Below are 15,583 nucleotides of genomic sequence, written 5' to 3' on the forward strand. Positions count from 1 at the left end.
AAAATTTAAACTATGTATTTATGAAGTATATTTTTTGCATTTGGCACGTGCACAGTGGCTTTTTTTTTAAATATTGGATTTCGACGCTTTCGCCGGGGATCCCTCCAATTCACTCGTTCTCAAAATATCTCAAAATGTTCAATTCCTGTGAGGTGTTTTTTTCTTTCTTTCTTTATTTTTTTTTAAATTAGTTTGAGCAAATTGCAGGGGTTTATTTTTTCAACAACAAACCATAAAATTTGGCGTTCTACGTTTTTAATTATACGTACTTTTTTAGAAAGATTAGAGGCACATGTTCTAACCACTGCGCACTTATATAAGTTCTAAGGATAGACTAACATTGAATACCTTAACAGCTATATTTAATTAATTTTTTGATAAATATTATTAAATAAATTAATTTTTCATTTATCGGGTGTACATGAGGATGGAAAGATCACAATTTTCTTTTTTTCATGTGTACATAATAAGTTTAAAAACAATTTTTTTGAAAAGACTCATAAATCTACTTTTTTCTTTATTCATGTTTATCTTGTTTTTTTTTTTTTTTAATTTTGTCACTAATGTAACCTATAAGGCAAATACAAAGAAGTTCCTCTTTTTTGTCAATATACATAATATGTTTTATATAGTTTTTCTCTTTTAATTTTCTTTTCATTTATTTATTTTTATTTTTAATTTGTAACCCTAATTTTTGTGTGTGTCGTGTGTGTCTTCATTGTTCTTTCCCCCACCATTCGGTGGCGAGATGAAAAGACGAGGCGGTGCCTCCTAGATCGCTATTGCCTTTCAACTAATGACATCACTACTTCCAGGTCGGTGTAGGAGAGGGGTGAGAAAATTTGAAAAAATATAAGAAAAACCAGAATATGAACACACACACACAAAAAAAGAATAATTTACCAGAAAGAAATAAGGAAAAATTAAACAAACGATTAAACTTCTAAAATCTATCACACAGTCGTCCTGCGACTCATAATATTATTTTAAATTTTACAAATATAATCGTTATATATATATTTATAATATAATATATGGAAAGTCAACAGGTTTTTCAAAATTCATTTAAAAAAATGAACATTTTGAAAAGAATAAGAAGAAAGAAGGCATAATTTTCTTCTGTCTGTACACAATTCGCAAATATGCTTTTGCCTACTATAAAAGGACCGTTCACTACTATAGTTTCTCCTCTAAAATTCCCTCTTTTAATTTTACATATATATTTATATTTTCCCCTTCTTAAATAATAATAATTTATAATTTTTTTTTTTTCAATATCACTTGATAAATAGACTAACAAGACCAGTTCTATTATTTATACTTCCAGGCTTGGCCGGGACGTCGGGCTGGCAAGGCATTTTCCCCCCAAAAGATTTTCTTTCTTAAGTTATGGCGAGTTGAAGGAGGTTACGCGCGGTTACGAAAGTTCGGGGTGGTTAGGTTAGAAATAGGTGTTGGCGGTTGGGAAGGTTTGAGAAGGTTACAAAAGTAACCATTAACCTATGTTTGTATGCAAAACATAACTTTTCCTTATTGTAACCATCAAACTTCTTTAAACGTACAATTTACTACCTATACAAACATAGGTTAATAGTTACAATGAGGAAATTTTATGGATTAGACAGTTATGTTTAAACAAGTTTGATGGGTTACAATAAGGAAAAGTGATATATACGAACATAGGTTAATGGTTACAATAAGGACAAACATAGGTTAATAATAGTTGCAAAGAGGAAAAGTTATGTTTTTTATACAGAGGTTAATGTTTACAATGAGGATTGGTTACGGCTGGTCAAAGGGGGTAGGACACGTTTTAACAGAGGTGAATACATAATTCAGCCACTTTTTAACATTAAGGCGTAAAAAATTTCATCTTCCACCCGGCCATGCCGTATATATATAGATATTTTACAAAACAGTATCTACTAAAACCCGTTTTATTTTTATTTGACCAGCTAGACATCTAAGTTCTTCTTCGACAGTTCTAGATACATTTAAAGAGAGTAGTTTTAAATAATTTACCTATATTTATGTTTATATTTTTTATTAGAATGGCAGGGGTTTTTCTTATATTATATTGTTTTTGTTTTGTTTTTAATCTGAAAAATTGTTATGTGTAAAATTTGGTATATACCTATCTTTTTTAAATAATTTATGAATTGTTTTATGTAATACATAATTATGGTACATAGTAAAAAAATCGTTGTATCGAATGTTTTCACGAGGCGGCTTTGTCCTTCAACGCCTGTATAACACGCCTCTTCAGCTCGTTCTCCGGTATGTGCGAGAGCTGGATGAGCTCCTGCCTGCTGAGACGGTCTAGGGTGGCCGTCGAACCGGGTACGACGTACGTCTGCCCAGATGAGGATGGCTCCTCTACCGAGAGGGAGGGCGTGTCTGCCGAGATTGTCCTCCTCGACCTCTTTGGCACATAAGAGACGATCTTCGGCTTCACCGGGAACTGGTCTTGCATCGTGTTGATCTGTTCCAGGAGACTTGGGGCGTTCCGTTTTCTCTCTTCCACAGTCGTCGCTTCGTCCGAGCTCCTCGACTTCTCCTCGGCAAACCTAAACGACACTTTTTATTTAAAACACACACACACACACACACAAACACTCAAATTACCTGGATATCCTTTCTCTGAAGCTAGGACTTGTTGTGTCGACATAGCTGAACCTCTTAGCTAAAGGTTGGTGCCGAGGTGTCGCAGGGTGAGGCGGTGGAAGGTCCGGCTTCTTCGGGCTTACCGGAGGATGGACCGCGATCTCGGGAGGTTGGAGGTACGCCGACTTAGAACCGTCGTCTAGTGTCTCATTGCTCGCGATGCTCAGCTCAGGTGTGAGTACCAGATGGCTCGCCCTCCTCGAATTGATATCCGGTGGGCTTAGATTCGTATCCCTGCTCAACCTACCGAGAAATTTAGATGGTTACAATTTGTTTAAAATGGGCAGAAATAAAACTACCTTCTTCCGATGGCCTGGGAGCTATGCGCCTCGAGGAAACGACTCGCCGCGAAATTGATGTCGGACGATAACCTTCTGCTATCCAGGTTGCCCGAGCTTTTGGACCGGAACACGTCCTTGCTGAACCTCCTTGCAAGCTCCAGCCTGTAACAAGACAATGGTAACTATGTTTACCTTTGGTAGCATTTGACATACCGTGTCGGCAGCCTTGACATCCTCCTCTGCTGGTCTGGAGGGCTGAGGAGTTGAGGGCTCCTAGATTTCCTCAACCTAGGTGATTGCAAGGAACCCCCATCTGAGAGTATAAGGCTGTTTTGTTTCTCTTCCTGCTGCACCCTTTAATTATAGTTAATTAGTTGATTGTTTTATTGAGGTTTTGGGGTTTTGTTTTACCTCCTTATCTCCTGGATCATTTCGAAAAATTGTGCCTTGCTCTTCCTCCTTCGCCTCTGCTCATGTTCCTTCTGGAACAAATTCAAGTCAAATTCGTTCCGATTTAAATGTGTGTGTTTTTTATTAGAAGGTGGTGTACCCTTTTGACGCTCTTTTGAAACAGGCTTGTGATCTGCCCTTGGCGGATGGTATGGACGAGCTCCCTTGCCGCGTGGTGCGGGCTCACAAGTTCGACGCAGTTTATGAACCTGTAAAGCTTCTGGCTGAAGAACATTATGTTCCTGCTCCTCCAGATGGTGCCTTTGGGCTTGTGCCTCAGTATCGGAAGGGTGTACCTATAGAAGAGGTGTTCCACGAGCAGAATGAGAAGGCCCATGACGACTCCGAGCCCGAGGAGTAGGAAGACTCCCGCGACGGCCGTCACTCCGAGCGGTTTCGGCTGAGACATGTCCGTGTCCATGGAGAAACACGCCAGCCCGCCGTACCACTTCTCCTGGAGTATGTCCATGTAACCGTTTGACGTGAACTTGGATATAACCGCCGATATGCTGTCTTTCAAAGGGAACCCTTTCGTCATGCCGACTGCGTATGTGTCCTCGTTAATCGCGTCTCCTATCTTCTGCAACTTGCAGCCTTGATCCGTCGCCCTGTAGTAGTCCAAAATCGGAGTGTCCGCTATCAGTATATCCAAAGTTCCGTTCCTAAATAGACAAAAATTCAGTATCAAGGTGGAAAAAAACTTAAGGAGTGTGTACTGACTTGAGATATTGAACCCCGGTGGCGACATCAGGGACGGAAAATCGTTGCATATGCTCCCAGAGGAGTTGGTTCGCCCTGTGGACGTAATACTCCGAAGCCGAACCCTTGGGCGAGCCGACCCTCTGCCAGAGTAGGCTGTCGTCGTGGTACGTCGCAGTCGCAGAATGAAAAAACAATCCGGCGATCAAAGCGGCGATATTGGCAGTGTAAGACGCGACGAATATGACCGAGAAACCGCCCCAGACGTTGATTAGAAACTTATTCGGCCATGATTTAGGCGCTTTAAAAGCGACGAGGTGGCCGCACAGGAGGCCCCAACAGACCCAAAGGGCTGAAGACATGCTGAAGTTCTTCGTCCTCTGTCGTCCCCACGGGTTGAGACCGAACGGCGACAGCCACTCGTATATAGCCACGGCCACAGCTGTCACGTTCAAAGAGCTGAATATCGCGATCCAAAGCTCGGGCGAGAACGGAAGCAGGAACGCGAGGAGGGGGATGTCCGTCCTCTGAGAGGGTGCCGCCAGGAACGACACACCCGAAAAGTAGTAAGGGGTCGAAAAGTCGATAACTTCGATCCTGTTGGACAACGAAAACATTAGGCAGAAATTGGACGTGGGGTGATTTTCGTGAATTGATATTTCGAGGAAAGGGGCGGAGGTCGGTGGTAATTCGGTTGTGGTCTGGGGGCGGCAAAGGGGTCTCTCGTCCTATCTAAACCCATGAACACAACCCTACAATATTATACACTTTCCTCTGAACTTATTTGAACCAACCAAAGATCATTAGTCAATAGGTCAATAATTACGTCAATTATTATTTAATATTGACCTATTCACTTATGAAGGGTTTTTTCTTTCTTTCATGTAATTTGATCCATTATTTACCTCGGCCTGGAGACGCTGAGCGCGGTGAATGCCATGTGCGCGTTCCCTGACACTAGATCACCGACGACGCCAGTCCATCTGAAAACATTCGAGTGATTTGGTCTTTTGGTTTTGGTTTTGGTTTTTGGATCCTTTGTACCTGACGGTCCCGGCGTCCGGGTCAACCACCCTCGAGCCGAACATCGAATCTGGCACCATGTACAGTTGGAAGTCGAAGTCCAGCTCTTGAGACACGGCTTCCAGCAGGTCCATGGAGAGGCCGTAGCAACATGACACTTTGTACGTGTACCTTAAGGTGAAAATGATCAACGGTCTGAGTTCAAACATGGTACCTTGATACCTCGTACCTCGTCCCGTTATAATCAGAGACTATCTGGCAGGGTAAGCCCCTGAGGCATCCGCCCGTCTGACCTCCTCCCCTCGCAGCGTCCGACGTCATGACGAACGGGGCCGCAACCGCCGTCACCACTTTGATCTTCGTCCTCGCACCGCCGCAAGGCCCACCTGGACAAAAGGACAAGATTCAGGGGTAATCCGGAGAATTGGATAAGACGACACTACCTATGTTTCCACCGGGCCAGATGATCCTTTCGAGGCGGACATCGCAGCAGCCGATGATCTCGCCGACCTGCTTCCAGTTGTCCGACTCCTGGACCCTCTTCGGCACTGGAAAAGACGTTAGTTATAATCGCAAATCATCATATTGACAGCCGAACCATGAAGCTGATGCCCAGCTAAGGTCACATCTTGGTAAATCCATGGAATCACAGGATAAGGGTTAAAAGAGCTGAAACTTTAGAAATTCTTACAACTTTTCCATGACATCGGTGGATCCTATCAGTTTCTGACATTTTCTGACACGTTTCTAGGTAATCATCAAACTGTGACTATAGGTTAAAACAGCTGAAAATTTAGAAAATCGAAAAACTTTTCGGTGACATCAGTGGATTTTCTCATCTATTTACCTTTCCTGACTGGTTTCTGGGTCATCACCATAATCATCGAATCTGTGACGATTGCCCAGCAAAGGTGGCTATCTTGGTCAACCCATGGAACCTCAGTATACGTCCTAATTTGGTAAAAAGTGAAAAGCATGGCTATTTTGAAAAACCTCTTTTGTGCCTAGAATTCCTCGGTGGATTTCCGACGAATCATCATAATCATCGAAGCTGTGATGATGCCCAGCTAAGGCGACCGTGTTGGTAAATCCATGGAACATCAGGATATGGGTTAAAACAGCTGAAACTTTATAAATTCTAAAAAACCTTTCCATGGCATCAGTGGATCCAATCAAGTTTTGACTTTTCCTGACATATTAATAGGTAATCATCAAAGCTGTGATGATTACCAAGTTAAGGTAGCCATGTTGGTAAATCCATGGCACCTCAGGATACGTCCTTATTTGATAAAAAGTGAAAAGCATGGCTAATTTTAAAGAATCTCTTTTGTGCCTAGTATACCTCGATGTATTTTCGATGAACCTTCATGATGATCTAAACTGTGATGATGACTGAGTTAAATTGGGGATCTTGGCCAACCCATGGAACCTCAGGAAATGAGTTCAAACAGGCTGAAACTTTAGAAAACTCTAATGTCTATCGATGATATCAGTGAGGTATCGACTAATGGCTCGGCGTTGAATGAAAATGGGGAAAGGTTATGAAAACAAGCTGCCACTTTGTTCTGCACCACTGCCAGTGTACTTACTCGACAGAAGCTGCTGCTGGGTAAACTGTTCCGGCTGTTCCGGGACCAGGTTGAGTATCTGGAACCTTGCGCTGAGGCTCCTCTGTCCAGACGTCTCGTTCGTCGCCGGTGCACCCTTCCCCGATAGGCTGTACTCGGCTCCTCGTTTCAGCTCCCTGCGCGGATTAACGGATTAACGATAAATCCCTTCTTTTTAAGACAGTTTATCAATGAATAGCAGGATGTGGCGAAAATTAGAACTGGTGGCGAGGAGGGAGGGGTCCAACACCCTTCTTACTTCCCACGGGACAGTTTTAATTGACCCGAGACATCTCAACCCCTTTGTCTTACCCTTCATTCCGAACATTCCACGAAACTTTTCACTCCCCCCCCCCTTAACAACCCCAACTTCACACAATATTTCACCCCACCCCGATCCATCGTAAACAATAAAAACAATAAAACATTCCAAACAACGTCAATTGTGCAAATCCGCGCTGATTTCCCACCCCTCCTTTTTTTAATCATTGGTTTTATTCCAATTCTACCTGGTTCCGGCTAGATTGGTTTCATTGACCTGGTTTGTTTGTCTTTTTACTTCCTCCCTTTCAATCTGCACTGATTGACTGATCAATATGACAAAATGGTCGCCCATTGACGCGGTTGAAGGAAGCTTCCGAGATCAAAGGTACCTCTATTGCAATGTGACAGTGATTGGTATTGACCATAAGTCAATTAGACGTTATATTGATCTAGATTCAGAGAGAGAGTGAGAGTGTGATAGAGAGGAAAATAATCATTAGACCAGTTATCTTAGGCTATACTATTAGCTAGTTATTGACTAAAAGTCAATGTTTTACCTTAAAATGAACAAATGATTAATTAGTCAATGCAGAAAAAACAAGCCGAACACATACTGAAAAAGTATTACTGTCTAAAATTAATTAGATTGCCTAAAAATGTACTATTGACCTGATCCAACTTTGGTCAATGGGTAAAAAACAGAGCAAGAAACAAGTTGGTTTTAACCGTAGGATAGATTTTCATTACCATCCAAAAGATTGACTTATACTATTGACCTAAATTCAGCTTTGGTCAATTGGCCAATGGGAAAAAAATCGTGCATCTGATTGGATTAAACGGCACTATTGACCCGATTCGTCTGAGGCGGTTTTTTGACTGAATATTTTGTTTTAAAATGGTAATTTTTTTAGGACAATTGATCAATGATCTGTGAAGTATTTTCTCTTTTCTATCTGTAAATTAACCTACAGACTATCAATGTCTCAAATATAACCTGTTCAGTGTGAGAAATGTTTTTATTTAGTAATCTGGTTGAAGATTGAACTTGTTCACCCTAACGAATTTTTACTTTTCAACATTATAAAAATATTGACTTATTGACCTAAACTATCCTGTACATACCGACTAATAAAGAGAAGTAAGCCCTAAAACTGTTTTCTAACTACTAATGTATATTTGAAATTTAAAAAATTGATTTATTGACTTCTATTGACTTACTGACTTCAAAGGTAATCTGTTTATTGTGGGAAGATTTTTTAGAGAACTGGTTCTACATTGAACTTATTCACGCTAACGAAATTTACATATCAACATTACCAAAATGTTCATTTATTGACCTAAACTATCTCTTGCATACCAACAAATGAAGAGAAGTACTAAAACTGTTTACTAACGACTACTGTACTTTATAATTATTGTTTGAATGTTTAAAAAATAATATTGACCTATTGACTTATTGACCTCAAAGTTCAACTGTTCATTATAGGACGGTTTTTTTAGTGAACTGGTTTAAGATTAAACTTGTTCACGCTAATGAATTTTTACATTTCAACATTACACAAATATTGATTTATTGACCTAAACTATCCTGAACATAACGTATATAGAAGAGTGCAGATAACTGCTAAGTATTAACCGTACTGTATACTTGTTTGAATGTTTAAAAAATAATATTGACCTATTGAATTATTGACCTCAAAGGTCATTGTGGGATGACTTTCTTAGTAAATTGGTTGAAAACTGAGCATGTTATACTAATGAATTTTTATTGATTGACCATTAAGTTTATTTGTATTAGTACTGGCAATCGTCTCGCACGCGAAAATGTGGAAATACTTGACTGGTCGTTAAAGTTTTTCCACAATTGTGTCTATTGACGTCAATTGAACCTGTTCTAACAGTGTCAAATTGTCAAAATGGGCGTTTTCCAATGAGATTTTTTGTTAAAAATAATTGGGTTAGGAGTTTTTTTGTACTTGATTGAATCTTCCGTCTTATGCAAACGGCATTCTAGATTTGAATTGATAATTTCTTAATTGACTAGAAGGCCAATTCTCAAAACGCGTCTGAAGGGGGGGGGGGTTGAGGTGGGATCCCATAATAACTTTTCCCCCGACACGACTTGCCTATTGACTTGAAAATTAGTGAAACGTTTTATTGACTAACCGCCCTGGGGGGGTAATTTTACGGCGTAACAAGTTATCTTTGATCTGAATGATGGACGACCTCCTATTCGCCGACCTCGCCTACCGCGAAGGATATTCACGCCATCCCGTCCGATGAGGGGTTGGAGGCAGGGGGTTGTTTTTAATTAAAATTAAGTCAGTTTGCAATAAAGGAAGTACTAATAAGTCGCAGGGGGTGGAAAAGGTTAAGAACAGTAGAAAGGGGTTGAAAGAAAAAAAAGGGGAGGGTGATAAATTGGGCGTTCGGGCCGGCCCAGATGGCGGGTGACTCGTTAACAGTCGTTATCATGTCTCCTGGAAAATGATTTATTCAATTTTCAGCCCTGTACGTCTTTCTGTACGGCCCGGTGGTTTAAAACGAGAGGAAAACAAAGACTCCGGCTGGTTCGGTCCGAAAGTGAGAACGTGGGGTCGGTCGTGTCTGGCCTATCACACATTGTTTATGAAGGTTAGCACGTATAACACAATTAAGATGAGGTGATATGACTGGAAATCCGAGAAAAGTACAAACTTTCAACGAACCAATGACTTCTTACAAAAGGACTTTCTTAGCTTTTAGGATTGACCTAACATAACTTGGTGAAAATGATGTTAAATGTTACGCATGATGAGCTTAAATGAATCCTAAACATAAACTGGGGTAAAGTCGAAATCGTTAAACTGTTGAAACGTTTCAACTATCAATGACGTCAAAAATAGGACAAAAGAAACGGCCAAATGAAAATTTTAGAACGTTTCACCTGTTAATGATGGTTAAGATGAAACAAACTAAAACGTCAATTTAGAACAGTTGGAACTTTTCATGGGTTGATTACGTGAAGGGGGAATTTATGCCAGACGAAACATTGAAAAATGTTGGGCAGTTTCAGTTGATGAAGTCAAATGTGGAATGGCGTCAAGGGAAAACCTGAAACTGTTGAAATGTTTCAATGGTTGATGAAGTCATAGATGAAATGGTATCAAGCGAAAACTTAAAACGTTTCAAAGGTTGTTGACGTCAACCAAAACCTGAACCTTTGAAACTTTTAATCTTCCAGTGACGTCGAAGGTAAAATGGAGTTAAACAAAAACTAACTATTGGAACGTGTCACCGGCTAATAACGTCATAAGTGAAATGGCGTCGAACGATAGCCTGAAACAGTAGGAACGTTTCACAGGCTAATGTCGCCTAACAATGATCTGAAACTTCTGGAATGTTCCAAGGTTTGATGACGTCAAGCGAAAATTTGAAACGGTTAGAATGTTTCACCACTTGATGACGTCAAACGAAGCCTGAACCTTTTGAAGCTTTTAATCTTCCAGTGACGTCAAAGGTAAAATGCAGTCAAAGCTGGGTGAATAAACCATCTGGATCAGTTGGAACGATTCTAAGTTTGTCGACGTCAAATGTGAACCGGTGTTAAACAAAAACCTGAACCTTTTGGAACGTTTTTTCTTTCAATGACGTCAAAGGTAAAATGGAGTCAAACGAAAACTTGAAACTATTGGAACGTGTCTACGGCTAATGACGTCAAAAGTGAAATGGCGTCGAACGATAACCTGAACATTTTGGAACGCCTCAAGGTTTGGTGAAGTGAAGCGAACACTTGAAATATTTAGAACAGTTTCACCGGTTGATGATGTAAATGGCTTCAAACGCAAACCTGACGATGACGTCATAGGAAATCATGAAACAGTTGAACAATAGGAAATTCGTGAAATGGTAGAGGTTAGATGTCAGATATTAGATGCGAGATGTTGTTAGATATGAGGTATTATGATCGGTTGATCAATCCATGGTCATAACTGTAGGAAATCTTTTAAAATGCCGTGATAATGTGGATTTAAAGATAAAATAGACACCCTGACAACTCTCTCATGTATGCTTTAAGGACATAAATACTTACTTGACAAGCTCCTTTGTGAATTCTCCCATTTCGAGTGGCTGCCTGGCCCAGCAGGTGGTCGCCACCTTCCATTGACTCCTCGTGATCGTCGGCACCCCTAGCCTGGAGCAGACGCGGTTCGCCGCCTTCTTCATCGAGTCTACCATGAGCCTGACGCTCGCTCGTATGACGTGTCTATCCGGCGGGGGGACGGCGGCCCTCAGGGCGAGCAGGCCGACGGGCAGCCTGGAAAAACGGACGAAAAGCCAAAAGGATAAGAAAGTCCTCAGTTCGGCAGGGTCCATCACTCACTTCGAGATCCCCTTGGGCCGGTCGTAAAGGGCGCCCCTCTGCCTCCGCCTTTTGTACGTCGACCTCGTCCTCCTCAGGCTAGTCAGGCTGGTCTCAAGGGTGGCGCTTGCTCCGGTGTCCACCCAGATCCAGACGAAGTTGCCGTCCGTCATGCCGAGGGACGTGGCCGTACGAAGGATCCCGGCCACGCTATGTTGGTCCGCGCAGACGACTATTACACCCCTGCTCGAATGGGACAGCCGGTGAAGGATCCTGAAAATCCGAGGTATCGCCAATCAAAAAACAAACAAAAAAATACTCTAGTGATGTTTGATCCCGAGTTCTGGTAGAAAAGGGGTTGTCTTGCTAGTTGACAAGGCCGGATTTGCTTGAACCTCCAGGCTACAAAAATTTACATAATCCCCATTTCCTTCATCTTAAAAAGGAACCACGTCAACCCCTTAAAAGAAGAAATATCAACTTTTTTATTTATTTTACCTCTTGTTGACGGACGTCGGTGACATCCTGTATATGGTAGGGTTGAGGGGCGGCGCCCTAAGCCACTTCACCTGTGGACAGGTCAATTATACGTGTCAATTGCAGGCGTCCGACCGATTTGAGGCGTTTTGTTTTCTCTCACCTTCTGCGGGTCGAGCCCTTCCGTCGGCCCGGCGTAGAGCAGGCTATAGGAATGCCAGTGGGACGTCACCAGTAGAGAGCGGAGGGCCTGGGCCAGTTCTTTTTCCGTTGGTCCGACTCGTATCACATGTGCGCCTAAAGGTTCCTAAAAAAAAGTTTGCCTTAAAACTTGCTTTTTATCGAAGATAAGTGCGCTACATCTGATGATAAGCGCGCGAACAAGCCTCATCATACTCAAGAATCTATATAAACATTGCAAAGACCTAATCGGCACATAAACGAAAATTGAAAAATGATCGATCTGGAACAAACCGTTGTGATCAAAGGTGAACAGGAATAGAGCGACAACTTGAAAAGTTTTGAGAGTAAAGAAATGTTACACCGTTTAGTAAAAATAGAAACAATAAATGAAAATAAGATAGGAACAATTGAAACGGTAATTTGACACTTTCGGTGTGACATCAGAGATGAAACAAACAGAACCAATTATGTGGAACAGTTGAAAAGTAACAATTTTCACTGACGCAGAGATGACTAGGGCTGAAATGGTCTTTTGAAATATTTGGTACATTTCATCTTTCTATTAAATATGAAAGAAATTGAATCAACTAGTTGGAACAGCTGGAACGATCTACTTTTCACTGACGTAAGAGATTTTACGGCTGAAACGTCTATTTGAATGAAATAGATGGAAATCATCACGAGTTGATGACGTTAACTTGTTACTGACGACAGAAATGAAAGGAAATTGACCTATTGTAACTTTTGGAACGTTTCATAAGGTGATGACGTCAAAGGCGATGACAATCTACTATTTGTTAATTTTGGAACGTTTCATTTGGTAATGACGTCAGAGATGAAAGAAAATTAACCTATCGTCTTTTGGAACGTTTCAACTTTTAGTGATGTTAAAGATGAAAGAATCAGAATCACTTAAGTGGAACAGTTGAAACCATCCAATTTTTAGTTACACCGGAAATGACTAGGGCGGAAATGGCCATTTGAAAGAGTTACATTTCAACGTTCAACGTCGAACCAAATTGAAACGTCTATTTGGAACAGTTGGAACGTTTCACCCTTTAGGGATGTTAAAAGAGGAAAGAAACTGAATCGACTATTTGAAACAGTTGGAACCTTTCACTTGTTAATGACGTCAGAGATGAAAGGAAATTAACCTATTATAACTTTTGGAACGTTTCAACTTTTAATGATGATAAAGATGAAAGAAACAGAATCAACTAAGTGGAACAGTCGAAACGTTCCAATTTTTACTGACGCCGGAGATGACTACGTTTGAAATAGTTGGTACATTTCAACGTTCTGTGATGCCAAAGTCGAACCAAACTGAAACGTCTATTTGGAACAATTGGAACGTTTCACTTGTTAATGACGTCAAAGATGGAAAGAAATTAATCTACTGGTACAACGTTTGGAACGTTTCATCGATTAGCATCGGCCAGGTTTACATTTTACACTAGTTTTCCCTATTTTTGTCTTTTTTCCTCGGCTTACCTGTACAAACGGCGCTTGTCCGACCCAGAGCATGGGTACGGCCGCAATCCTGGCGGCCAGGGCCGGCCCGACGGCAGCAAGGCCTCCGCTGCCGGCGAGGACCAGGGCCGCCACGACGGTTCTACCTTCCCACTGGGCGCAGAGTGACTCGAGTCCTGCCGGCGAGCCGTCCAGGGCGGTGTAGAGAGGGGTGAGGGGGAAAGGCGGCGACTGGGTCCCGAGTAGGGTCCTGTTCACCGACCTCTGCACCCCCGACTCCGACTCCGGGTAGATCACAGCCAAATACAGTCTGTAAAAATAGAGATCGATCATCGGCCGTCTTTCAACTGATACAATTAGGGATGGTTATCGTCCCGTCCCGTTCCCACGGTCAAAATTAAACGACCTAAGATGAAAAGTTGTATTTCATGAATTTATGCATTTCCTCCCTTCGCTCACCCTCGGAGGGGGCCGTGATAAGATCCTAATTGAATATTAATAACGGTACTGCCGTCTTATTTATCTGGTGGTGCGGGGGTCGACCTTCCGATAAACAATAAACCATTATCACAAGTTCTAAACAATCCTGCAGATGGGTAGGTTTTGTTGATTTTAAGTCACTGCCGTGTCGTTCGTTCCAGCTTCATTACCCTCGCCTGAGGAGGAGAGTCAAGGACGAATGAAGACTGTAAGAGCTGATTGGATCATCGTACAAAGGGGGTTGAAAAAGGGTTGAAAACGTGAAAAGCCACTGTCTTCCGAAGGGGCTCGTTAATCCCAGGGATTAAGAGCGTCATCGCGACCCTGTTTCCTGAAGAACCCATTAACGCCAGGTTGAAAACGCCTTCCTCAATGAATAAATTAAATTCGAATTTCGTATAGGTAACAGTTCGTGAAGTCTCGTTGAATGTTGAAACATGGCAGGGAAGACGGACGCGAAAACCTTAAAACCCTCCACCCACAAAAAAAAAAAAATTCACGTTCGCTTACGACGGTAGAATCACGGTGTACAAAACCGGCCCCATTGTGTACAGTAGAAGTGTTCATAATTTATGCCCTCACCGCCACCCCCAACCCTGTGCAAGCCCTCACGGATCATTATTTACAGAGTAAACTCCAGGAGTAATATTGCATGCCGGTGAGTTTCCCCTTTGCAAAGCGGGAAAGACTGGGGCCGGTTTTCAGAAATGCCGGATCTACACTATCACAGATTAGATTTGTAAACTTGATACAAGTGCGATAAAGAAACGTCCGGGTTACGAACCGGGGTCAGACTGGGCGGGCGATAAAACGTGAAATTGTAGTAGTTAGTTAAGTCAGAGTTGGGAACGAAAACCTGAAACAGTTGTAACGTTCCGAAGTTTGATCACGTCAGATGTGAAATGGCGTCTAGCGAAAACTTGAAACAGTTGGCACGTTCTGGCGGTTGATGACGTCAAAGTGTAATGACGTCTAACCATAACCTGAAACTTTTAGGTTTCAACTGTAAGTGACGCCAAAGACAAAACATATTGAAACACTTGGAACGTTCCAGCTTTCAGAAAAAACGTGAAATTTATCAAGCGAGAAATTGAAACTTTTGGTGCGTATCATCAGTTTATATCGACAAGAACTAAATGGTAGTAAACGATAACGTCATAGATAAAATGTCGTCTAAAGATAACCTGAACTTTTTGGACCGTTTCATGGTTTGATGACGTCATAGATAAAATGGAACCAATAGAAAAACTGGAACTCTTGGAACTTTTCAACTGTTAGTGACGTCAAAGACGAATCTCGATTGAAGCAACCATTAGGAACAGTTGAAACGTTCCAATTCCAACTGTTACTTTCGGCGGGAACTAACTATTGTTGAAAAACAAAACCTCAAGCTGTTGGAAATTTTCAAAGATTGATGAAGTCAAAGGTGACAGGCGTCAAGCGAAAACTTGAAACAATAGTTTCTAATAAAAACGTTTCATGTTGTAATGTCGCCAAAGGTAAAATGGAGTCAAACATCAATTTGAAACTTTAGGAACGTTTAAATGGTTGACGACGTCAAATGATACCCTGAAACTATTGGAACGTTTTATCTATCAATAACGTCGAAGATAAAAAGGTATCAAGCAAAATCCGCATCATTC

The 15,583-nt window shown here is 41.5% G+C and overlaps 1 protein-coding gene across 2 annotated transcripts; it reads right to left on the minus strand.

Moving 5' to 3' along the window:
• Positions 1 to 1,062: 1,062 nt before the first annotated feature.
• Positions 1,063 to 14,703, minus strand: LOC106670874. 2 transcript variants are annotated; one of them, XM_024227708.1, is made up of 17 exons: positions 13,482 to 14,703; positions 11,971 to 12,114; positions 11,829 to 11,899; positions 11,352 to 11,603; positions 11,061 to 11,285; positions 6,707 to 6,861; positions 5,561 to 5,665; positions 5,347 to 5,503; positions 5,139 to 5,288; positions 5,000 to 5,077; positions 4,116 to 4,691; positions 3,496 to 4,057; positions 3,357 to 3,424; positions 3,159 to 3,299; positions 2,964 to 3,107; positions 2,626 to 2,907; positions 1,063 to 2,567 (listed from the first exon to the last, which is right to left on the minus strand). In XM_024227708.1, exons 1-17 carry the CDS (start codon positions 13,791 to 13,793, stop codon positions 2,219 to 2,221), a joined length of 3,771 nt encoding a protein of 1,256 aa, XP_024083476.1. In that variant the 5' UTR covers positions 13,794 to 14,703; the 3' UTR covers positions 1,063 to 2,218. The 2 variants fall into 2 exon arrangements, with proteins under 2 accessions (XP_024083476.1, XP_024083475.1); XM_024227707.1 differs by having other exon boundaries at positions 3,357 to 3,427.
• Between the last annotated feature and the right edge of the window lie 880 nt (positions 14,704 to 15,583).

Source organism: Cimex lectularius, unplaced genomic scaffold, assembly GCF_000648675.2.
Source record: "Cimex lectularius strain Harlan isolate CLEC.00 unplaced genomic scaffold, Clec_2.1 scaffold248, whole genome shotgun sequence".
NCBI lineage: Eukaryota > Metazoa > Arthropoda > Insecta > Hemiptera > Cimicidae > Cimex > Cimex lectularius.